The 25156-nt window shown below is 38.8% G+C and overlaps 1 protein-coding gene across 2 annotated transcripts in view; it reads right to left on the minus strand.

Annotated features, from left to right (window-relative positions):
• Window positions 1–8438: 8438 nt before the first annotated feature.
• ZBTB11 (zinc finger and BTB domain containing 11) overlaps window positions 8439–25156 on the minus strand; it is a 31108-nt gene continuing 14390 nt past the window's right edge. The window contains exons 4-11 of one of the 2 annotated variants that reach the window (XM_028119174.2): window positions 21322–22163; window positions 20698–20877; window positions 17719–17964; window positions 16351–16495; window positions 14986–15103; window positions 11962–12120; window positions 11667–11842; window positions 8439–10880 (exon numbers count right to left, since the gene is read on the minus strand). In XM_028119174.2, the coding sequence (XP_027974975.1) occupies window positions 10363–10880; window positions 11667–11842; window positions 11962–12120; window positions 14986–15103; window positions 16351–16495; window positions 17719–17964; window positions 20698–20877; window positions 21322–22163 (2384 nt within the window). In that variant the 3' untranslated portion in view covers window positions 8439–10362. The remainder of the gene's footprint in view (window positions 10881–11666; window positions 11843–11961; window positions 12121–14985; window positions 15104–16350; window positions 16496–17718; window positions 17965–20697; window positions 20878–21321; window positions 22164–25156) is intronic. The other variant, XM_028119175.2, reaches the window with a different exon arrangement.

Here is a 25156-nt window from a genome sequence, read left to right on the forward strand (position 1 = left end):
TGATCTATGTGTCTCTCTTTGTGCCAGTACCATACTGTTTTGATTACTACGGCTTTGTTGTAGATCTTGAAATCTGGGATTGTGATTCCTCTACCTTTGTTCTTTCTTAAGATTGCTTTAGCTTGTCTCAAGATTGCTTGAGCTTTTCAGGAGCTACAGATTTTAGGATTATTTGTTCTAGTTCGATGAAAAATCCTATTGATATTTTGTTAGGGATTGCATTGAATGAGTAGATTGCTTTAGGTGGTATGGATATTTTAACAATATTAATTTTTCCTATTTATGAGCATGGCATATCCCCCTATTTGTGACATCCTTAATTTCTTTCACCAATGTCTAATAGTTTTCAGAGTATAGGTCTTTTACCTCCATGGTTAAATTTATTCCTAGGTATTTTATTATTTTTGGTGCAATTGTAAATGGGGTTATTTTCTTAATTTCTCTTTCTGCTACTTCACTATTGGTGTATAGAAATACAAAAGATTTCTGCATATTTTGTATCCTGCAACTTTACTGAATTCATTTATTCTAATAGTTTTCTGGTAGAATCTTTAGGGTTTTCTGTATATATTATCATGCCATCTTCAAATGATGACTGTTGTACTTCTTCCTTGCCAAATTGGATGCCTTTTATTTTTCATGTCTGATTGCTGCAGCTAGGATTTCCAGTACTATATTGAATGAATGTGGTGAGGGTGGACATCCTTGTCTTGTTCCTGACCTTAGAGGAAATGCTCTCAGTTTTTCACCATTGATATGATGTTATCTGTTGGCTTTTCATATATGGACCTTATTATTTTGAGATATGTTCCTTCAAAGAACCCACTTTGTTGAGAGTTTTTATCATGAACAGATGTATTCTGTCAGATGCTTTTTCTGCACCTATTGAAATGATCATAGAACTTTTTTCTTTCTCTTGTTAATGTGATATATCACATTTATTGATTTGCAATATAAACCACGTTCACATCCCTGGAATAATTCCTGTTTGATTGTGGTGAATGATCTTTTTTTCTTTTTTAAGTAAACTCTACCCCCAACAGGGGGCTCAAACTCATGACCCCAAGATCAAGAGTCACATGCTCTATCAACTGAGCCAGCTAGGTGCCCTGGTGAATGATCTTTTTGAATTCTGTTTGCTAGTATTTGTTGATGGTTTTTTTGCATCTGGGTTCATCAGGAATATTGGCCTATAGTTGTTGGTTTTTTGGGGTTTTTTTGTTGTTGTTTTGTTTTTTTTGTAGCATCTTTGCCTAGTTTTGGTATCAAGGTAATGCTGGCCTCGTAGAATGAATTTGGAAGTTTTCTTTCAGTTTCTTGGAATAGTTTGAGAACGATAGGTATTAGCTTTTTTTTTTTTTTAAGACTTTATGATTTGACAGAGAAACAAAGATAGTGAGAAAGAACACAGGCAGGGAGGAGAGGGAGAAGCAGGCTCCCCACTGAGCAGGGAGTCAACGTGGGGCTCAGTCCCACGACCCTGAGATGATGACCTGAGCCAAAGGCAGATGCTTAACTGACTGAGCCACCCAGGTGCCCCGGTATTAGCTCTTCTCTAAATGTTTGGTAGAATTCACCAGTGAAGGCATCTGGTCCTGGATTTTTTTTTTTTTAAGACTTTTTCTTTATTTATTTGACACAGAGAGAGAGAGTGAGAGAGAGAGCGCACAAGCAGGGGGAGTGGCAGGCAGAGGGAGAGGGAGAAGAAGGCTCCCCGCTGAGCAGGGAGCCTGATGCGGGACTCTATCCCACGACCCTGGGATCATGACCTGAGCTGAAGGCAGACGCTTAACTGACTGAGCCACCCAGGCTCCCCTGGTCCTGGATTTTTGTTGGGAGTTGATTACCAGTTCAAGTTCATTACTAGTAATTGGTCTGTTCAAATTTTCTATTTCGTCATGATTCACTTTTGGATGAATATATGTTTCTAGGAATTTGTCCATTTCTTCTAGCTTGTCCAGTTTGTTGGCATATTATTTTTCTTAGTATTCTCTCATAATCCTTTGTATTCCTGTGGTGTCAGTAGTTATTTCTCCTCTTTTTTTTTTAAGATTTTATTTATTTATTTGACAGAGAGAGAGCAAGAACAGGAACACAAGCCGGGGGAGTGGGAGAGGGGGAAGGAGGCGTCCCTCTGAGCAGGGAGCCCGATGCAGGGCTCGATCCCAGGACCCTGGATCATGACCTGAGCCAAAGGCAGACGCTTAACGATTGAGCCACCCAGGCACCCCTATTTCTCCTCTTTGATTTGATTTTTTTTTTAAGTAGGCCCCACATCCACCCTGAGATCAAGAGTCATATGCACCATCTACTGAGCCAGCCAGCGCCCCTCGTTTCTGAGTTTATTTATTTGAGTCCTCTCTCAATGATTCTTGCTAAGGGTTTATCATTTTGTTTGTCTTTTCAAAGAACCAGCTTTTGGTTTTATTGATATTTTTTAGTTTTAGTCTCCACTGCATTTATTTCTTCTCTCTCTCTCTTTTTTAAAGATTTTATTTATTTATTTGTCAGAGAGAGGAGAGAGCACAAGCAGGGGGAGCGGCAGGCAGAGGGAGAAGCAGGCTCCCCACTGAGCAGGGAGCCCGATGCGGGACTTGATGCCAGGACCCTGGGATCATGACCTGAGCCGAAGACAGTTGCTTAACTGACTGAGCCACCCAGGCGCCCACATTTATTTCTTCTCTAATCTTTATTATTTCCTTCTACTAACTTTGGGTTTTTTCTAGTTCCTTTCGTTGTAAGGTTAGATTGAGATTTTTCTTATTTCTTGAGGGTAGGTCTGTATTGCTATAAACTTCCCTGTTAGAACTGCTTTTGCTGTATCCCAAAAATTTTTGGAATGTTTTATTTCCATTTTCATTTTTCTCCATTTTTTCTTTTTGATGTCCACTTGAATTTCTTTGTTGTCCCATTGGTTGTTCAGTAACATTGTTTAGCCTCCAGGTGTTTGTTTTTTCTAGTTTTTCTCTTGTAATTTCTAGTTTCATACAGTTGTGGTCAGAAAATTACTTGATACTATTTCAGTCTTAAATTTATTGAGTCTTGTTTTGTGGCCTAACATGTGATCTGTTCTGAAGAATATCCCATGTGCACCTGAAAAGAATACTGAAATACTGAAGATGATTTGGAGGAGGATCAACTTCTTGTATGACAGATGAGTTGTGCAGGCCTTGTTTCCCAATGAAAACGCTGAGAAGTGTAAAAACAAAAATAAAAGCAACCATTTAAAGTCTCTGGAAATGGCCCAACAGCAAATGAAAGACATGTATTCAAGAAAAATCTATGAAAGTTTGTTAAAAAAGGCAACCACCACCTCATGAACAGAGACAACAGCGGTCAGAGCCTCAGTATCTTCAGCTCAGTTTGCCCAAGGTAGAACCTCTGTTCCACAAGCGGTGGCTGGATGGAAGAGAGGAACCACCACCTCTCAGCCACACGTACCCAGGCCTTATCTCAGCAGCAGAGAGCTGGGGGCAGGGTGAGGAAGACTGATGTCCTGATCCTCCCACGTAGAGAGCCCTCCGACTGGGAGCTAGTTGGAGAAGGAGTCCTACAGTCTTGGATGCGGCACTCTGGGGTGGTGTCTCGACCTCACTGAGCTGAGATGGTTGGGGGAGGAGTGGTCTTGATTCAAATACCACAGACTTTTACATGCAATTCATTTATGACACTACCCAGAGTTAGCACAGACCCCCCAAGTTAGGGGCTCAGTCCCACAGGACTGCTGCAGCCCCTTCAGGTGCCATCTGCAAGTCTTGGATACCCCCAAGCCACTCACTCTTCTGCCTGGCGGACTATAAATTTGAGGGCTTCTATGGAGCTCCTCCTCTGGCAATTCAGTAGAACAAACCACAGAACTCGCTAAAAGTGCTATACTTAAAATTACAGTTTTATTATAAAGTATATAACTCAGAAAAAGCCATGTGGAAGAGACCTACAGGGCAAGGTCTGGAAGGCAGGAGCGCAGGACTGTCTATCCCTGTGGTTGGGGCGTGACACCCACCTAGTACACCCATATGTTCAGCAACCAGGAACTCTATGTCTCTAAGTTTTGTTGAGGCTACCTCACGTGGGCATGGTTAATTAATGAATTAATAGCTGGAGCCCCTCTCCCCTCTGGAGATTGCAGGGTGGAGCTAAAATTCTAACTCAATCGCATGGTTGGTTTTTCTGGCAATAAGCCCCCATTCTTAAGCTATCTGCCTCACCATGTTAATTTCAGATTTTTATTCTGAGATGGAAAGAAAGACAAGGATGCCAACTATCACACCTACTTAACATTGTACTGAGGTCCTAGAGAAAGCAACAAGGCAAGCTAGAATTGGAATAGGAGAAATAAAACTTATTTCCGAATAACATAATTGGGTATGGAGACAGTCAAAACTAAATTAATAAGGGAATTTTAAAAGGTTGTTGGATAAAAGGTCTTACTTCCTATGTCAGAAAATTTTAAACATTTCACCTTTTAGAATGTTTTGCTGTAGCTTTTTGTAGATAGCTTTTATCAGATGAAGATTCCCTTGATACACAAAAGTGTTTTGTATTTTTATATACCAACAAACTGAAAAAAAAAATAAAAAAAAAACATTCACAGTTGCATAAAGATATATCTAATAGGTTTACACAAACTAAAATATTTTGAGAGCTATTAAAGATGACTTACATACATGAAGAAATATGTTCATGGAATGAAAATTTAGTTATTAGAAAGATATCAATTCTCTCCAAATTGATCTAGAAGTTCAATACAATTCCAGCCAAAATCCCAACAGGATTTTATTATAGAAATTGGTAAGTTCATTATAGAATATACAAGCAATCTGAAATAAGAACAAAGTGGGATGGGCGCCTGGGTGGTTCAGATGGTTAAGCGTCTGCCTTTGGCTCAGGCCATGATCCCGGGGTCCTGGGATCGAGTCCCGCATCAGGCTCCCTGCTCCTTGGGAGCCTGCTTCTCCCTCTGCCTCTCTCTCTCTGTCTCTCTCTCTCTCTGTCTCTCATGAATAAATAAATAAAATCTTAAAAAAAAAGCCAAAGTGGGAGGATTTACTCTATCAGATATCAGAATTATTATAAACCTACAGTATTAAGACATTGTGGTCCTAAGTACTGTAAGGATTTAGTATTGTTGCAATTTGCCATTGCAAGGAATTGGTGCAAGAGTACAGAAATAAAAGCAAAAAAGCAGAATAGATTCCAGAATGTACCCTTGATTTATACAATGGCATTGCTGAACAATGGAAAAAAAATCAGCGTATTCAGAAAATTATGTGCCCAATTGGAAATCTATACTATAAAAAAATCTTGAGGGGCACCTGAGTAGCTCAGTCAGTTAAGTGTCTGCCTTCAGCTCAGGTCATAATCCCAGGGTCCTGGGATCAAGTCCGCATTGGGCTCTCTGCTCAGCGGGGAGTCTGTTTCTTTCTCTCCCTCTGCCTCTCCCCCTGCTTGTGCTCGCTCTCTGTCAAATAAATAAAATCTTAAAAAAAAAAAAAAGCTTGATGTCTCCCTCTATTTCAGATAGATTATAGATCTAAATATAAAAGACAACGGTATAAAGCTTTTAAAAGATAAAATAGGGAAATATAATGATCTTTGGGCAGGGAAAGATTGTAAAAGGGCACAAATTTATTAACTGGACTACATTAAAATTAAATACATTCATGAAAAGATACCATTAATAGAATGAAAAGACAAGCTGTAAAATAGGAGATGGCAATTGTAAAACAAGCTGTTTTCAGAAAGAAAAAAGACAAAAAATGGGTACGATATTCAATTGCCTCACAAAAAGAATATCTGAATTGTCAACAAATGAAAAGGTGTTCAGCTTTATTAGTCATCTGGGAAGGGTAAATTAAAACTACATGGGATACTAAGCACATTCATCTCAGAATGGCTAAAGTAGGTAATAAGTGAGCATGCAGAGCAACCACCACTGGTGAGAGTAAATTGGTATAACCTCTTTGGGAAATATTTTGGTTCACAAATCCAAATATCTCAAATTCTACTCTAAGTTATGTATCCAACAGAAATGCATGCCCGTGTATATACCAGGAGGATAAAAATGGTCCTACAACATTCCTCAGGATAACCCCAAACTGAAAATAACCCAAATATCCATCAATGGTAGAATGGTGAAGTTGTGGTATAGACACATAATTTTTTTGCAGAGCACACAGACCGGACACAGTAAGAGTTTAAAATGAACAGAATACATTCAACCAGCAAGACAAGAAAGGATGAATTGAAAAGGGAAGCAGGAATAAGCACCTATAAAGAATCAATTGGAAATACTAAGATAAAAAATATAATTTTTAAAATGAAGAATAGATAATTAAGAACAGTTACAGATCAGGTTAAGGAACTCCACGAAGGTTATCAGGAAGCAAGAAAAAGATGGGGAGGGGCACATGGGTGGCTGTCGTTAGGTGTCTGCCTTCGGCTTGGGCCGTGATCCCAGGGTCCTGAGATCGAGCCCCACATCGGGCTCCCTGCTTGGCGGGAAGCCTGCTTCTCCCTCTCCCACTCCCGTTCCTGCTCTCGCTGTCTCTCTCTCTGTCAAACACATAAATAAAATCTTAAAAAAAAAAAAGAAAAAGAAAAAGAAAAAATGGGGAGAGTGAAGAGGTATTGAGGGTAGAAATAAAACTTTTGGAAACAAAAAGTAACCAGAAGGGAAAATATTTAAAGAAACACTATTTAGTTTCCAGAGTTAAACTCAAAATACATGAAACTCTCCACTTGATAAAATGTAACAAACTCCTTTGAAATTCACAATACTAGGTTTGGAAGAAAGGCAATGTCCTAGAGTCCCCAGATAAGAGGAAACGGAGTTGAACTTGTAGTAACCTTGTGGTAGATGGGATTGGCAGTTTCGGGGGGGGGGGGCTTTTGACAGCTAAAAGGCAATGAGATCAGATTAGGCCTACAGAAATTGAAAAAAAAATTAAACACGACTCAGGGACCACCGGAGCGCCTGGCTGGCTCAGTTGGTAGAGCACGCGACTCAGCACGGACTCTTGATCTCAGGGTCTTGAGTTCAAGCCCCAAGCCGGGCAGGGAGCGAAACAAAACAAAACACTGGGACCACTGAAGAGCTCCATCTTCAGTGAAAGAACAGTCAAGAAAACAACTCAGTTCACCAGTCCAGGCAGATAAGGATACTTGTCCGTCCCAGGCTGGGCTGTCAGTGGACAAAAGCCTCCCTTGAAGATTTAGAATAGCGAGCTTGCTCTCAAACTGGTCTGAAGTTCAAAATTTACAGCTGCTGCTCCGGGAAACCATAGTCTGAGAATTAATATAAAAATAGTACCTAACCATGAACACTCTTGGAGCAACCTAGCAGAGGCAAACACAAAACCTCAACCTACGTGGGTGGCACAGGCTTCCCAAAGACAGGCCCTATTGGATATGAGTTCGTACTTCAAAATCCTTAAGACTCTTGAGGAAAAATTCAATAAACAGCAGTATTTAAACTTCAAAACATCAATAGGCTATAAGCATGGTATATTTAAACTGATTAAGTTACTTATGCATCTTTGCTCCATAAGCTTCTACAAACTCTAATTGATCAATATATAGGATCAAGAGGAAGCAAAGGCTTTTATTATGTATGTTCCAAACATTAGATGTAAAAGTGTTTAGGAACTTCCAAGAGATTACAGGTTTGACAAGAACAATCATGAGCAGGAAACATTATGCATGCACAGATAGTTTACACCAATGCATTAAAAAAACGACAAAACACTGAAGGTTTGGATTAGCTCGAAGTCCAGCAGTTTAGGCAACTCCGTGAAATTCTGAATACAGCCACTTTTAATAAAACAAATTAAAACCCACGTCAGAGAATTAATTCATTGCTATCAATTCATACATTTCAATGACTAACAGCAATGACTCAAACTGCTTAGCAGCAAGAGTAATAAGTACATTTAACCAGGGGTACCCACACAATTAGAGGAGAGTCACCTGACAACAAAGCAATGCGTGATTCTAAAAAGGAATTGTAAATTAATATAGAAATTTCCCCCATGGCAATATAAAACTGAATTTTTGGAAACTTAACACTTGTTTCTACATGGAATTATGTAATTCTACACATTTTTAAAAAGTCATGCCAAACATGGGGCTTGAACTCATGACCTTAAGACCAAGGGTCACATGCTCTACCAACCAGCTGAGCCAGACAGGCACCCTATAACTCTACACATTTAAATTACCCAAAGTAGGCGCACCTGGGTGGCTCAATTGGTTAAGCCTTTAGCTCAGGTCATGATCTCAGGGTCCTGGGATCAAGCCCCGCATCAGGCTCCCTGCTTTGCGGGAAGCCTGCTTCTCCCTTTCCCACTCCCTCTGCTTGTGTTCCCTTTCTCGCTGTCTCTGTCAAATAAATAAAATCTTTAAAAAAAAAAAAAATTACCCAAGTAGGCAGTAAATCACACTACTTCCAATTTTGTGGCAAAATTATGTTTATGAGTAAGAAGTTTTAATATTATTACATTTTCACCCAATGGTTTTTATTATGTTATATTAATCACCATACATTACATCATTAGTTTTTGATGTAGTGTTCCATGATTCATTGTATTTTAATGTATTCTATTCCCTTCCCTTTAAACACGGATTGACTTTAATAACATATCAAGTAACAGAAACTGATTTATGAATAGAAAAGTGACAAGCTAAACTCCAAAGCTTATGTTTAAACAAGATTCAACATCTTTTATTTACAATTTTTGACATACATTAACGGTCTTATACAATTAACTAAATCTAGTAACAATGGTGAAGATGGAACATAAAAGACACAATTCCAGATTTTAGTCAGGTTGAAATACATTTTCACTAACTGAAAAGTACAATAAACAAGCAGCCATTATAAAGTTATAGACTGTATGTCAATTCACTTAAAACTGAAAGTCAGCCACACAGCTATAGAAACAATGGGAAATTTGCAAATGCAAATATTACATATGCAGATAATGCATGCATGGCATCACATTTAGTCTTTATTTTTAAGCCATTTTTTAAAGTAAACTGGAAAAAGCATCTTAATATATGTACATCAAGGCACATTCTTTTCTTGTGCTTTAGGAATGATTTACATGTGATTTGCTTATATCTTCATTTTATACCTTATATTAGCTTCTAATACTTAAAAAGTTTAATTTTAACAATTATAGTTTGAGTGGTAGTTTCCCCGCAGGAGAGAAATGTGGCGTCTCCCCACAGTTATTTTGAAGATCAGAAAACTGGATAGCTTCTAGAAGTGGGAATTTAAAAATCAAACACACAAATTAATATAATTCTCAGGTAACTTTTAAAAATAATTTACTTTCAACAATTTGGTGGACCATAATCAATTAACTTCTTTAAATAGTATACTGAGGGCTGAACTGAAGACTTTTCAGTATTCTGAAGTTAGTTGACAATTACATGGTATCCACAGGACCGCTGTAGAGGTCTATATTGCTATCCTATTTCTAAATTGCAGTTTTTCAACAAAATTGAACAATTAAACATGATACAAAAGCTGCAAACATACCAAATCTAGTTTTAATTTGTTCATTCTTCAGCAAAAGAATGAGTTTTTTTCCATTCATTGTCTCATGTTATCAAGGAGAAATTTCCCATCAACAGTGTTTAACAGTGTTCTTTGCTCATGGTCAATTTACCTGCCTTGAAGAGATAGTATATAGTAAGGCTTTAATAGGCATTTCATGCATTTTAATGGCATTTAAAAAATCAGCTATTTATTTAAGGGTTCCCCATATAGATAAGTATACTGTGCAAACTTGATTACAACATGTAACTCATTAAGTGCTTTAAAACAGAATAAATCCCTGACTTATAAGGGGTTAAAATAAATAGTTAAGTCAAGAATCACAGATTTGAAGCATTTTAAAAATGTAATACACGTATACATCCTACTAAAATGCTTTATATTAGAATTTTTTTAAACCTATAAACCGGGCAAATGAAATCACAGAACCTATTTTTAGAATAAAAGAGAAGATCTGACTAGTGCAGCCTTTTAAACTCAAAGTATATAATAATGTCAAAATGCAAGTGAAACTATACAGTTTTTAATTTAGTCCAGTCCTTTATAAACATTAATTCATAAAAAGTACACCATGATAAACCAATGCCATCAAGTAGATTTGTTTTCAATTTCTTTGCCATATATGGACTTTTCAACAGAACCCATTAGCCAGAAAACCATTCGGAAATGTTCAGACATCACCAAACAGCCCAGAGCCTTGACCTACAAACACTAGGCAGACAGTCACATCGTCCTGTAAACAGATGTTCTGTGAGTTCAGTATACGTTGGATATCACTTCTTTGATCCCCACTGCTATAGTCACTCTGCTTCTGAAATGTGTGCCACCTCTACTTCTACAGTTTGAATAGCTTCTGCCACTTCCGAGAGCTTCTGTCCTTGCTGTTGTGCCAACACGTAATTAACCACTTGCATAATGCTTTGGTCAGAGAGCGTAGATACTGATGGACACTCTTCCGTAGCCGCAACAGCTTCAAGCGCTTCCATGGTCTCTCCTGTCACCACCACCGTCTCCAGTTCTTGAGGACCACTGCTTTCTTGTTCCTGCATGTCTGCTGTTAAGATACTAACAGCATGCTCCACTTGAGTTCCTTGGTTATGAAACTGAAGGGTATCTTTTTCCAGCATAATTTTGCAAGGCACATAATCTCTGTGGAATTTAGTCATATGTTTACGCAATGTTCGAGCATCTATGTAGGCTTCGCTACATACAGGGCAGACATACGGTCGCTCGCCAGTATGTGTTCTGACATGGCGTTTTAGAGATCGGGCATCAGCCCAAGCTACTCCACAGGTTAAGCATTCAAATGGCTTAACTCCTATGAAAAAAGAAAGAGACACAGAGAGAGAGAGGTGTGTGTGTAAGGTACAAGTAACACAATATATTAAAGTTCCCTGATAAATAATGCTTTTCTTTAAGGAGAGTAACCCAGGGATGCCTGGGTGGCTCAGTCGGTTGAGTATCTGCCTTCAGCTCGGGTCATGATCCCAGGGTCCTGGGATCGAGTCCCGCATCGGGCTCCCTGCTCGGCGGGGAGCCTGCTTCTCCCTCTACCTCTGTTCCTTCTCCCTGCTCATGCCCTCTCTCTCTCTGACAAGTAAATAAATAAAATATTAAAAAAATAATAATAAGTACAGTAACCCATTACCCTTTCTATACAGGCTATGGCCATCTTTTAGCCAGGACCTAACAGTGTACCTTAGAATAAACTAGATTCTGCAATATAATCTCTCTACAGGTGTTCCCAGAGATAGAAGTTACTGAGAGACAATTTTGAGTTTCCATACATAGTCTCATTTAACCTACCCTGCAATCCTATAATCTTAGGATAAAGTAACAGAAGCTTCCAATAGTCCAGTTCAGCATAAAAATGTTGACCCAGAATATTAAGCTCACTAAAAAACGAACCTATCTACATACACAATAACTAGGTACCCAGGTTCAGGATCACCTCAATCACTTGAATAAATATTAAGTAATACTGGATTCAACTTTTATCAAAGGAAGATGAGGTTAACAGGCAAGAGGGCTGGTAAAGGGAGACTCACTATTGGACTGACTTTTTATTCTACTTAAATATATGCATAATATTAGGTACCATTACCTTCATGGTTGTTCATGTGTCTCCTATACTCTCTTAGCTGAGTGAATTTCCTTCCACATTGTTCACACACCCGTTCTAGGTTCTGCTTTGCTCTTCCTTTTTTTCCATGGGTAGCTTTCTTTACATGCCTTCTGAACAATGCTTTCTCATAAAATTCTTTGCCACATATATTACACCTATAACGGGGGTACAAAAAAACCCTAAATTATTTTTTCCAAAGCACCAGCATCCAAAAGAATTAATCCAAGCACATATACATCTCCATTAAGTTCAGATCCTGTTCAAATTTATCTACCTGTAAGGCTCAGTGACAGAATGAGATTTCACATGGGAATACCAATCTTTCTTCCAACTATAGCACTTATCACAAAACTGGCACTGGAATGGCTTCACACCAAGATGTTTGTTCATGTGCTGACGAAGATCTCTAGCTTCAAAGAAACTTTTTTCACATCTGCAATAATAAAGTTTAACCACTCAATCAGATCACTTTATTATTCTTTTAAAACAAATTTCCAAGACTCAGTAATACTCATGGCTTTCTAGAACTCTAAAAAATGATCCCAATTTATTTTATTTATTTTTTTAAAAATTTTATTTATTTATTTGACAGAGATAGCGAGAGCAGGAACACAAGCAGGGGCAGTGGGAGAGGGAGAAGCAGGCTTCCCACGGAGCAGGGAGCCCGATGTGGGACTCGATCTCAGGACCCTGAGACCATGACCTGAGCCGAAGGCAGACGCTTAACGACTGAGCCACCCAGGCGCCCAAAAAATGATCCCAATTTAAAACAAAAGAATTTAGCCACCTGGGTGGCTCAGTCGGTTAAGTGTCTGCCTTCGGCTCAGGTCATGATCCCAGGGTCCTGGGATCAAGTCCCGCATCAGGCTCCCTGCTCGCTGGGGAGCCTGTTTCTCCCTCTCCCTCTGCCACTCCCCCTGCTTGTGCTTGCTCTCTCTCTCTCTGTCAAATAAATAAAATCTTTAAATAAATACATAATTTATTTATAAATTAAAAAAACACAAGAGTTTGCTACTATTCCAGTCTTGCAATAGGGCTTCAGGGTTTTAAGTTCTTTTAGCTCTGGAGTATTGGAAACATTTTAAGTTTTTATTTAAATTCCAGTTAGTTAACATACAATTTCAGGTGTACAATATAGTGACTCAGCACTTCCATACAACACCTGGTGCTCACAAGTGCCCTCCTCAATCCCCATCCCTTATTTACCCCATCCCCCACCCCCCTCCCCCCTGGTAACCATCAGTTTGTTCTCTATAGTTCAGAGTCTGTTTCTTGGTTTGCCTCCCTCTCTCTTTTTTCCCTTTGCTTGTTTGTTTTGTTTCTAGTACTAGAAATATTTTAGAAAGAACCATGCAGAGCTCTGAAAGGCTATTATGTGAGACACTGGTTTTCTGTCTCCCCCTAAACCCCATCTGATTCCCCCTTTTACCCTCTCCCTTTCTCTGTCCATGTACTTGGAGTAGGCCTCACTGTTGACCACAGGATGGAGCAACTGCCACAGGCCTAAGTCAATCAGAGTACAGCGTTCCCTTGGCTGTAATTACTGATCATAATCAAATGACTTAACCAGATCCGATCTCAGATCTCAGAACCTATACAGGAATTGCCAGAAAAGCAGCTTGATGATTTGGGAGTTGAGAGGATGTGAGGCTGAAACCACTGCTACTGCCTTGTCTAGAGAGCCTTGGAGACACCAAGTGCTAATGAATGTGAATCTAGTTTATGTTAAATCATTCAGACTCCAAGACTTTACCTTTCATTCAAGCCAGTTGAGGTTGGGTTTTCTTTCACTTGCAACTAAAAATCTAACGATAATATCTTTGTTTTAATAAGACTGATTAAAGTGACATCAGCAAATATGGCATCCAGGAAACCCACAAGCCCATTGCTCCAGACAAACTGGCCTAAACTATGAGAATCAATTTTACTCGAAGTCTGGAAACTGATTAAAAGTGTACAGTGAACAGGCAAACATACAATAATTTTAAAAATCCTTAAATGTTGGTAAGAGAGCTTTGTAGCATTTGAACTTACCTTGGTCCCATCCCCTGCTTCTCAGCTCAGCAGCAGCCGTGAAGACTGCATTCCCACCATGGGTTCCCAGTGCCCGAGGGATTTATTCTCAAAGAACTGTGGTTGTCTCTTTCAACCCACCTGGTGACTCCTTGAAGGATCCCCTCAAAGAGTCTGCATTTAGTTTGCCCAACTCTATTAGGGCTGAGGATTGGGGGGAAAGGAGAAGTCTGTTGAAAACATTTAAAGGCAAATGTATTCACCTCCGCTGCATGGGACGAGGAATGGTAGTTTGGTTCAAACAATATACAAACCAAGAGCTTGGGAGAAAAGGCTGGGGAATGAAATGGTGGTGGATTAGGGGCTTTGAAAAACTCTCACATACTCCCAGGAACTGAGAAGTCCACGCACTTGCCCAGGGCAATACACATTTAGAAAAGACCTGAGAAGGCCCTAAGCTCTCATCTCTAGCCGACTCTGCACAAACAGGAAGAGAAGGCCAAGATAAAGTTGTAACAGCCTGACTGTGAAGGCATTCTGGAATTGGGTAGTGGTGATGTCTAATTGCACAATGTACTAAATGTACTAAAAGTCAGTGAACTGTACACTTTGAAATGATGAATTTTACGTTAAGTGAGTTTTATCTCAATTATAAAAGAGAAATTTCAGGAGGCTTTGGAAAAAGAAGAGAGGAAGAAAAGAAAAAGAATCTGAAGAGAGGAAAAACTAGCAGACAACCCAGCACCTTAGACGAACTGCCTAGAAAAAAAAATCTCTGGCTTGTACTGGGGACCCTTCCTCCCTACAGTCTCCACCCCCAGGTAATACATTTGAAGAATGTCTTTAGTATTTCAAGTGAGTGAGTTATGTGTTATGTAATATCTAAATAAAACTAAAAAATCATAAATAGCAATATCTAGGCAAAAAAAAGACTGATTAAAATCAAGAAAAAATAACAATTCAATATTATCTTCAAACATTTCCTTTGGTTTTTGTTTTTTTTTTAGCTTTATTGAGGTATAACTGACAAAATTTTAAGATATTTAAAATGTACATCATAATGGTTTGATATATGTATCCATTGTGAAAGGATTCTTCCCATCGAGTTAATTCACATGTCCATCACATCAGATATATATAGGTATAAGTTCTACTCCCTTAGCTAATTTCATTTATATAATAGTGTTATTGACTAGAGTTACCTCAAATATTTTCTTTTGAAAACAACTTGCAAATAAACCTACTAAGAACACAAAATTGAACAGTTTATGTATTAAATACTTACTGAGTACAGTGATAGCCTCGAACTTCAGGCTTTGGCTGGTGTTTCTTTAGATGCTTGCTTAGTCCAGAGCCCCTGTGAAAAGACTTTCCACAAACTGAGCAAAGGTACTTGGACTCACCTATAAAAAATAAAAAACACATCACAAATCCAACAATCAGGTGCTCTTCCAAAAGAATACTTTATGTCCTACTTCAGAAGCTATTTTATCAAGGGGACACAGAGCTATTACATTTGGCAGTCATCCTCTCAGAAGAACAACAAACCAGGTCAAAATCTCTATTTCCTCTCAACTACAGTACTAGCAAGATTACCACTACCCAAAGAACGTCCTGCGCTTGCATAATCATCTGGATTGTAATAGTACAGAGTTGAATACAAGTTCTAGAGCTGCCATCTACCCTTCACCAGCCATTTCCACATAACTGCTTTAAGCATTGGAAAATAATTACCTACAGACTAAAAATTCTAATAAAATTGTAAGCCCTACCCCATGTTGACAGTTACATCTGCCTATTAATTTTTTAAAGATTTTTTATTTATTTGAGAGAGAATGAGGTGGGGTGGTGGAGAGGGAGAAGCAAGCTCCTCACTAAGCAGGGAGGCTGATGTGGGACTCGATCCCAGGACACTGGGATCATGACCTGAGCTGAAGGCAGACACTTAACCAAATGGACCACCCAGGGGCTCCATTAACTTTTTTTTTTTTAAGATTTTATTTATTTATTTGACAGAGAGAGACACAGTGAGAGAGGGACACAAGCAGGGGGAGTGGGAGAGGGAGAAGCAGGCTTCCCACGGAGCAGGGAGCCCGCTGTGGAACACGATCCCAGGGTCCTGAGCCAAAGGCAGACACTTAACGACTGAGCCACCCAGGCACCCCGTTTTGTTTTTTAAGATTTTATTTATTTATTTGACAGACAGACAGAGAGAGAGCACAAGCAGGCAGAGAGGTAGGCAGAGGGGGAGGGAAAAGCAGGTTTCCCGCGGAGCAGGGAGCCCAATGTGGGACTCAATTCCAGGACCCTAGGATCATGACCTAAGCCAAAGGCAGACGCTTAATGAATGAGCCACCCAGGCGACCCCATTAACTTTTTAAAAGCATGACCATTTCTTTAAGTGCCTGGATCTAAATATTGCATAATTTAATACTCAGTACACTTTTTTCTACACTGAGGTAAACAATGATTATTTTTACACCAATAAGATAGCTCCAAAATTAAAGAACACTTTTTAGCCTTACTTTCATTAATAAAAAACTGCACACTGTATATCAATATAATTTCTAAAATAATTATAGCATAATCAATATAACAGTAACTTAAGAGTATATAATGTGTAACTTTGTCAATACAAACTTCTCATTACCTGTGTGAATACTCATATGTTCTTGAAGACTCCGTTTGGTAACAAATGACTTAACACATAGTTCACATTGGAACTGCTTTTGTGATTGATGGAGACTCTGGTGTAATTTTAGGCCATGCTTATAGATGAAAGTCTTTCCACAGACCTGCGACAGCACAGGTGTTTAAACCGGTAAAACAGAAAAGAGAAATCAGGGCTGTTTCTGAAGAACGAGGACAGAAAGAGTGTATGCCATTTTAAAGAAAAATATCTATAAACAAAATGACAAACTGAAAGTTGAAACAAGTGTCAAGGATGTTAGCTGGCTGGTCATCTTCTGACTCAGTACTTAACAAATACTACTACTTTTCTTAGATCCAGGTGATCACTGAAGGAGCTCAAAGCAGTACAACAGACCCTCACACTGTCCTTGTGAGACATGTACCTTCTATATTAAAAGAGACATGAGAGCTTAATCACAAGAAAATATACTAATTTCTTGCTACACCAACTAGAACAGTGCTTCTCAAACTCTGATGAAGAACCAGGGTTTCATTTTTTTTTTATTTCCCCAATCCATTTTTTGTTAAATATGATAACAATGTCACAACAATGTCAACTGCCATGACAGTTTCGAAATGTATACTCTCAGTTTCTGTACTTATCTTCCATGGACCATACACATTTTGAGTAGTGCTACATGAAAAGACCAGAGGCCCAGTTAATATTTATACATAAAACACAGCTGACCGTGTGCTGGCAACTACTGATGCTGGATAAAGGGTACATGGGGTTCTATTCTATTCTCTCATAACAAAAAGCAAAAAAAAAAAAAAAAAAAAAGAGAATCATTAAAAATCTCATTGGTGAAAAAATGGGTCATGCTTATATGCAAGGCTACAGGGGCTACTAGAAAATTGTCACTGTTCCAAATAGCCCTAATCTGGCTCATCACAGGATTCTTTACCTAGAAGTTTTATTTCGGCATTTAGATAGTCTCAGTCCTCAGCTCTAGAAAACACACAGCGTAGGCAGTATTTTTGCTAAGTAGATTTGTTTAAACCATGGGTTCCTTTCCAGTCCAGATTGGTCCTGCTGAAGGTTAGAGGGATGAATGGGATAATGAACTGGTTATTCTCACCCAGTACATCCTCTGAATCCTAGTAAGTTTCATGAACATCCTAACAGATTCATTTCAAATTACAACAAATTAAATAGCAAATGAAAGAACACAATTGGGAATCGCCCTTTAATCCAGGCAACAAACTGAAAGTCCTAGAATTCTCTGTGACATTTTATAGGAGTGAGGGTGACTCCAGAATCAACCAGTTTCATCAGTAGTTAAGTACAAACCTTCTTTATATAATAAAATAAACTTCACGGCTTTACCTGGCACGCATGTGGCTTTACACCTGTATGCTTTAGCATGTGTATTCGGAGAGAGTATAATTTAGGTAATGTCCTTCCACATATGGAACATATAAATTCTCGTTTGGTTCTCCCCTTCTCAGACGATGTTCCCGACGTCTCATTGGCCGCAGAACTGGAAGAGGATGAAGTGGGTGCGTCTTTCCTGGTGTGTCGGATAAGATGTGCGCGCAAGGAGGCACTGTACTGAAACTGTTTTTTACACAACTACAAAAAAGTAAATAAAATTCTGTCTAAATGTAATTCCATAACAAATGTTAAATGAAACTTGACTATTTCAATTTCCCATTTCGTTACAATTATATAAATCAATAAACACACACATTATATAAGAGACAATATGCTACGTATCAGATTATAAGGATGACACGGGTTAAGACCCAGCCCCTACTCTGGAGAGGTTGATAATCTAACCACAGAGGGAGTCATCAAAGCAGTGAAGAAAGGCATCAATGCGGAGACTAGGTCTGTCTAGAAGGAACGGTAGGACACAGATACAGAATGCTATCATCATATGACTACTAAAGTTGTCAGGTGGAGCAAAACTAAGGGTTAGAGAAAGTTAGAAAGATAAAACTGGGATGGTCCTTAAAATTCTTTTGGTCTACTACTTCTGCCACTTTTTTTTTACTCTCTCATGATGCTTATCTTGGTAACTCTAAGTAACATGAATAATGGATGAGGATTCTCTTCCTTCACCCCTCCGCTCCCTCCACATATGCAGACCCTTCGTGTTACCTTACTTTCTCAATATAGCTCAGTCCCAGTTTTGACCAACTGCTGTGTTCACATTTTTCCAGTGATGTAGTTGTTATTACAGCTGGGTCATATAGTACACTATGATTCCCTTTCCCTCCTTTTTCTGTTTTATTTCTCTTTATACTTAGTGCTAATTCAATACCAAACCCTTCCTTCAATTGTCTACTGAGAGGAGACTGAAAGACATCACCTTAAAGAGATCTCTGTCAAAGAATTTTGTCCTGTTCCAACCTGGACTGGTTGTTTCCTATGCTTGGACTCTGTAGAACTGGAACCCGTGTTTCCCAGGTCTTGCTAATTTTAGTGGAACACCTCTGCCAATAAGCTTCCCAAGAAAGGGAGTTTGGGAGGTAAAACTTTTAGACCTTGCATGTCTAAAAGTGTTCTTATTCTATCATCACAAATAACTGATAGTTTGGCTATAGATTTTAAGGTGGAAATCACTTCCCTTTAGAATTTTAAAGACCTTGTGTCTTTCCTTCTCTTCTAGTTTCCACTGTTGCTGAAAAGCCTGACGCCATTCTGACCTTTATCCTTTCTATGAGTCTATCTTTTTTCTCTATCGTTATTCATAAGATTTTTTTCTTTGTCCCTTGATTTATTTATTTATTTATTTTTGAAGATTTTATTTATTTATTCATGAGAGACAGAGGGGGAGAGAGAGAGAGAGAGAGAAGCAGAGGGAGAAGCAGGCTCCCAAGGAGCAGGGAGCCCGATGCGGGACTCGATCCCAGGACCCTGGGATCATGACCTGAGCCGAAGGCAGATGCTTAACGACTGAGCCACCCATGCACCCTGTCCCTTGATTTAAAGATTTCATAATTTATCTTGATATACATTTACTTACGGGTGATGTGGTTGTAGGCATTCAACGTGTCCCTTTTCACAAGGAAAATTAAGTTCTGATATTTTTCTTTATTCCACAAATGATTTCCTTCTCATGTTCCCCTTGGTGTTATTTGGATATTAGACATCCTATACCAATTCTCTAAATTTCTTCACTCTCATTTTCTAACTTGTCTTTTGCATTGTTTTCTGAGACATTTAGTCTATTTCCCAATTTTTCTGAGATTTTTATATTTGTGGATCCTCAAAGTTGCTTTTTTCTTGAAATATTTATCCTGAGTCTGATCATCCCTGACATCTACAGGTATTTCAGTATGTTACAAAACTGACTGGAATGATGTAATATATGATGATTAACATAATAAAAAATTAAAAAAAAACTGACTGGAGTTTCTGTATAAGTGGGGTGGGTGTAGGGGAAGCTGTCAACCACAGGCTTTTGTCAGCACTGTCTCCAAGTCCTTTGTTATTGGGCTTCGGATTTCTCATCTCTGAGAAACCTTTCTGCTTTTGGGTTAAGGGTCTGACTGCTAATATTCTGGGACTTGAGTAGGTAAAGAGAACTTGAAAGATTTCAACATTCAGTATGAAAGGTTTTAGTTTCCCTTTTTTTGGGTATAGTACATTCACCCTCACTGTACACAGTGTTCCCCAGAGCAGTCATGGTTTTATTGCTTTCAGAAAGTAGAAGAGAAGGTGGTGGTGATTTAACTGCTTCTTAAAAACTTTCTAAAGAGACCCCTTTCAAAGTAGCAAGTAACACTAATTCCTGAGGCATTTGGTACTTCTGCAATACAAAGTGGACAGGTTCTTACCTTTCTCCACTGAAAGCCTGGGAATGAGCCCTTTCAAATCTGCTAAATCAGTTATTCCCTCTATTTATCAGGGGCCAGAATGTAGTTGCTAAGGTTTCCTCCCCATTCTCTTTACCCTTCTATGAGCTTATATTTTTCAATTTTTAAAGTTTATTTATTTTTAAGTAATCTCTACCCTCAATGTGGGGCTCAAACTCACGACCCTCAAGAGTCGCATGCTCTACCGACTGAGACTAACAGGTGCCCCTGAGCTTTTATTTTTTAAATGATAATTTCAGTCTTGTCTTACTAGGGTACTATCAGGAAGAAGCAAAGATAGATCACTGTTTTTTGTGGGGTTTTGGTGGGGAGGGGGAGCTAAGAAATGACACAGGCAAATCAGAAGATGACTCTTACATAGCAAAATAAGGGAGACAGAGAAACACTGAGAGAATACAAGCAGAATAACAATGAAACAGTAAACTGGATTCTGTTTATCATGAAGTTAGAGCCATCTTCAATTAGCTTTCCAATTACTTACCGGACATTTGTAATCTCTAGCTCTTTCATGTTTCAGTGTGTGCATTATAAGGGCATATCGTCTCTGAAAAACCATTCCACATTCCCCACATTTATGGGATGCTGCTTCTTCAGTATTCTCTTTAGTATCCCTTTTTGGCTGTTTCATCTTTTTCCCTCTTTGAACTAATTTCTGGGCTACCTAATTAAGGGACAGAAAACACAATCTAAGTAAATATTTTAATTAAAAAAAAAGATTTATTTACTTGAGAGAGAGAGAGAGTGCAAGCGAGAGCACAAGCAGGGGAGAGGCGCAGAGGGAGAGGGAGAAGCATACTCCCCACTGAGCAGGGAGCCTGATGCAGGACTCGATCCCAGGACCCTGGGACCAAGACCTGAGCCAAAGGCAGATGCTTAACCAACTGAGCCACCCATGCATCCCAACTTATTTTAATTTTTAAAGTCATGAATCATGTTATTTCAAATTAATATTATCTTATTAATATTGGTATTTAAAACATTAAGTTGCTTTCCTGCACCTACTGCCCTTCCTCCCAAAGTAATTTTCATGATAGGTGTATTAAGTTTATGAACAGAATGCTTTTGACTTAAAGCTAACACCACAAAGGTCACCTCTTCATCGTACCTGCTGAACTGCTGACTTGGGAATGGCCTTCCGTTTTTGTAGCTTTTTCTCCATTCCTTTGTGCAGTCGGATATACCCCCCTTCATTAACAGAACGCTGCCGAAGCCTGCTTCTGTAAGTTTCATCATCAGGGCCAAGGTCTGTCTTTGTTGTCAGTGCAACTAGATTTTCCTGATCTTTTAAAGACTGGCCAAGGTTCTGCATTTGCTCTGGAATGTCTTCAGCACAGATATCTTCAGTTGATGTGTCATTTCCCATACCACTGTTTTCTGGAGAGCTACTGATTACATTCTCTTTTGAAAGTTTGGCATGAATATTAGAAACCGTGCTATCTTCTCTGCTGTTTAAAGTTTCTAGTTCTGTCTCATCGTTTTTTGTTATTAAATCCACAGACTCCATTTCAGGATGGGAACCAGTTACACTGCCTGCAGGTGACAGAGTGGCTTGAGCCTCTGAAGAAACCTGGGGTTCAGGGTGTTGTCCTTGCTCTCCATTCTGCTCAGCTTCGGGCAATTCTCCATTCACCAACAGTACAATTTCACAATCCCCAAGTTCAGTAGATAATGTTGTGGTTCCCTCGCTGCTAGCCACAGGAGGTGCCGTACCTCCATTCCGTTCTGGTAAGTCCTGGGTAGATGCAACTGTTTGGACCTCACCCTTCTTATACACTGTTAGCTGCTTTTCTTCCATTAGTTTATGTACACTTTCACAGATTTCTAAAACTTCTGACATGAAAAGATGGCGAGCCAAGATGGCTACATCAGCCATGCTACAGAAGTCAAAACTTAGCACAGAAGTATAGGCAAATTCCAATAAAGGAAGGAAGCTTGCCTTACAAAAACCTACATGGAACAAAAAAAAAAGGGGGGGGGACGGGTACAAAAAAGTTAAATAACTACTAAAACACCTTAGAAAAACAATTAATACATGATTATGACAATATAAAATAAAATACAAAGGCAAAAAGGCAAATATGACCATTTATTCTGCAATTAAACACTCTGGACTTGTTTTGTGTTCTGGTTGCTTAATAAGCCTTGACTAACTCACTTCTATGAGCCGAGTCTCTCAATACCTAAAATAGAAAATAATATCAGACTTACTACCTCAAAGAGTTGTTGTAAGGCAGTCATTTTCAAACTGTACTCCTTAGAACCCCGGGGGTTCCTCAAATTCCCCTCAAGAAACAGCTGCTGGAGAATGGAGGGTAAAAAAAGAGAGGGAGGCAGGTGAGTAGGCAGGGTTCAACCAACCTGTCCCCTAACCTCACTTCTGTAAGTATAACTGTATATTTTAATAAAAGAAGTCCATATAAAAATATGATTGTGAACAAAGGGCTGTACTACTGAAAATTCAAGAACAAGATCTAACACGGGGTCAGCAAAATTTTTCGGTAAAGAATCAGATAATAATTACTGCAGGCCATAAGGTGTCTGTTTTAACTACTCAACTCTGCCACTGTAGCTGAAAAGAGGGGCCAAAGATAATACATACACAAATGAGCATGGCTGTGTTCCAGTATCACTTTATTTACAAAATGTGAGAGAAGGGAGGATTGCCCCTTTGGGCTACAGTTTGCCCATTCCTGGTCTAAGGAAGAAAATAATTACTATACACAGGAGGTATTATATTCTTATTTTATGTGAGAAAATAAAAGCAGTTTATCTGTAAGTTCCCAATACTTCACTTTCAAAAGCCATTAATATTCATGATTCAAAAATCAGAAAATAAAACAGTGATAAGTCCAACTCTATCCCCACAACCAGTACGATTAAGAATGTTACAGCTTTCAGAACTTCTTTATACAGTTAAGCAAATAATCTTAGTAGTCCCCCTTCTTACAGTAGGTAGCATATTACATACACTGTCCTATGCCTTGCTTTTCTGGTATCATAATTTATCTTAGAGATCTTTTACTGAAATAAAGAGTGAAAGCAACTTTTTAAAAACTCACATTTGCTCTATTTTTCAGTTTTGACTCAAGGTACATAAAATGCAGTCCTTTCATATAAGCAGATAAATGATGGACAAAGAAGGGAAGCCTTAAACTGTGAGGTATATCAACAGTCCATTGAAAACTGAGGGCACTACACATTAACATCATCATGGCTAATTCAGTCATCCTAGGAAAGTTGGTAATTAAATAGGCTAAAGCCATGTTACTTCTGCTACAAATTACAAGATCAAGTTAAATAAGCTCGAGCTAAGTATTTCTTTCAAAAAACACAAACAGAATAATGTATTTTGGTCTTCTACCTAGCACCTTTTTATTTATTTTTTATTTTTTTATTTTATTTTATTTTTTAAAGATTTTGTTTATTTATTCATGAGAGACACAGAGAGAGAGGCAGAGGAAGAAGCAGGCTCCCCAAGGAGCAGGGAGCCCGATGTGGGGCCTGATCCCAGGACTCCAGGGATCATGACCCGAGCCGAAGGCAGATGCTCAACCATCTGAGCCACCCAGGTGCCCCTACCTAGCACCTTTTTAATTTCTAAGTTTGAAGACATAAGAAAAAATTTCCCACGAAAGAATTAACACTGTTCCAAGTAACACTTTAAATATCTAAAACAATTTTTTCAAAGGCACAGTCATATATGTTTACTGTAAAATACAAAACATGCAAAAAAAAAGTTAAAAAAACCATTCATAATTCTGCTGCCAAGAGGTAAGAGGCAGATAATTTCAGTATTTTGTTTTTACCCCTAGCCTTTTTACATACACATATACAGACTCTGCAAAACATCTTAATCAAAATGGACAATTTTGCAAGATAAAAAAGTTCCAGAGATCCATTACACAACAATGTGAACATAGTTAATATTTAAAAGTCATTCAGAGGATAAATTTTATAATGTGTGTTTACCAAAATTAAAACTAAAAAAAGAAAAAAAATGGGCAAAACAGTTGGTTACAGGTAGTGTTAGGGAACATCATCAAAAAGATGTGATCTCCAGCTGACCTGTGAACTGGACTCTGGGGCACTCAAAGGCTCCTCATCCCCTGCCCCGTCTTTGGAATGTGGGTGCCATTTGCCTTTCCCGCTCCCTGAGGCTGCTCTAAGGACATAACCGTGAGACAGTGATGTGATACTGAAAACACCTACACTGATGTGACTGCACCCAGTTAAGGCCTCTTTCTAAACTTTTAAGTTTGGTGGGCAGGTATGGAGATCCACTCATCTTGCTGCCGCCCAAGACAAGCCCTTTGCTTGTTAAAACTGCCACCTACCACCGTGGAATGGCCTGCCTGTTTCTTTGGTACAGGGGCCAATTTCAGGTTATACCAGGGAAGTTCATGGGAGGGTTACGAACCAACAGAAAGAAAAATTATGACAGAGATTTCCACATCCAGCAATATGGCTAACTAAGATCGCCTAATTTGACTTACTTACTTAAAAAGAGAGGGGAGGGGGAGAGAGAGAGAGAGAGAGAGAGAGAGAGAGAAATACTTTAAAGTATTATTTTAAATATACTTGGTACCCCAGCACTGGGTGAAAGAGGTAAGAAATCTCTCCTGATTAGTCATGACCACAAACCAACCTTAATTTGGTGGGATTTTTTTGTTGAATATATATAGCACTTTGGTAGTCAAAAAATCCTCAGGCTCAGAATTTAAAGCAGTCCCAGACTGCTAATGCCCTCAGCATCTTAAGAATCAAGTGTTTTCTCTGTGGAAAACACCTTCAACCCGGAACTCTAAAGATTTCCCACAAAGTTCTAAAGAATATGAATTCATTGTGTACAAATTAAAAAAAAAAATCACAAACAAGGCACCATGAACAAAAGCTAGTGGAAACAAACAGCATGAATCAAATCAGCAAAGATTTAAAAAAAA

The sequence above is a fragment of the Eumetopias jubatus genome, unplaced genomic scaffold (genome assembly GCF_037043125.1).
Source record: "Eumetopias jubatus isolate StellerSeaLion01/CBP00866 unplaced genomic scaffold, mEumJub1_p1.0 scaffold_1, whole genome shotgun sequence".
NCBI classification, from domain to species: domain Eukaryota; kingdom Metazoa; phylum Chordata; class Mammalia; order Carnivora; family Otariidae; genus Eumetopias; species Eumetopias jubatus.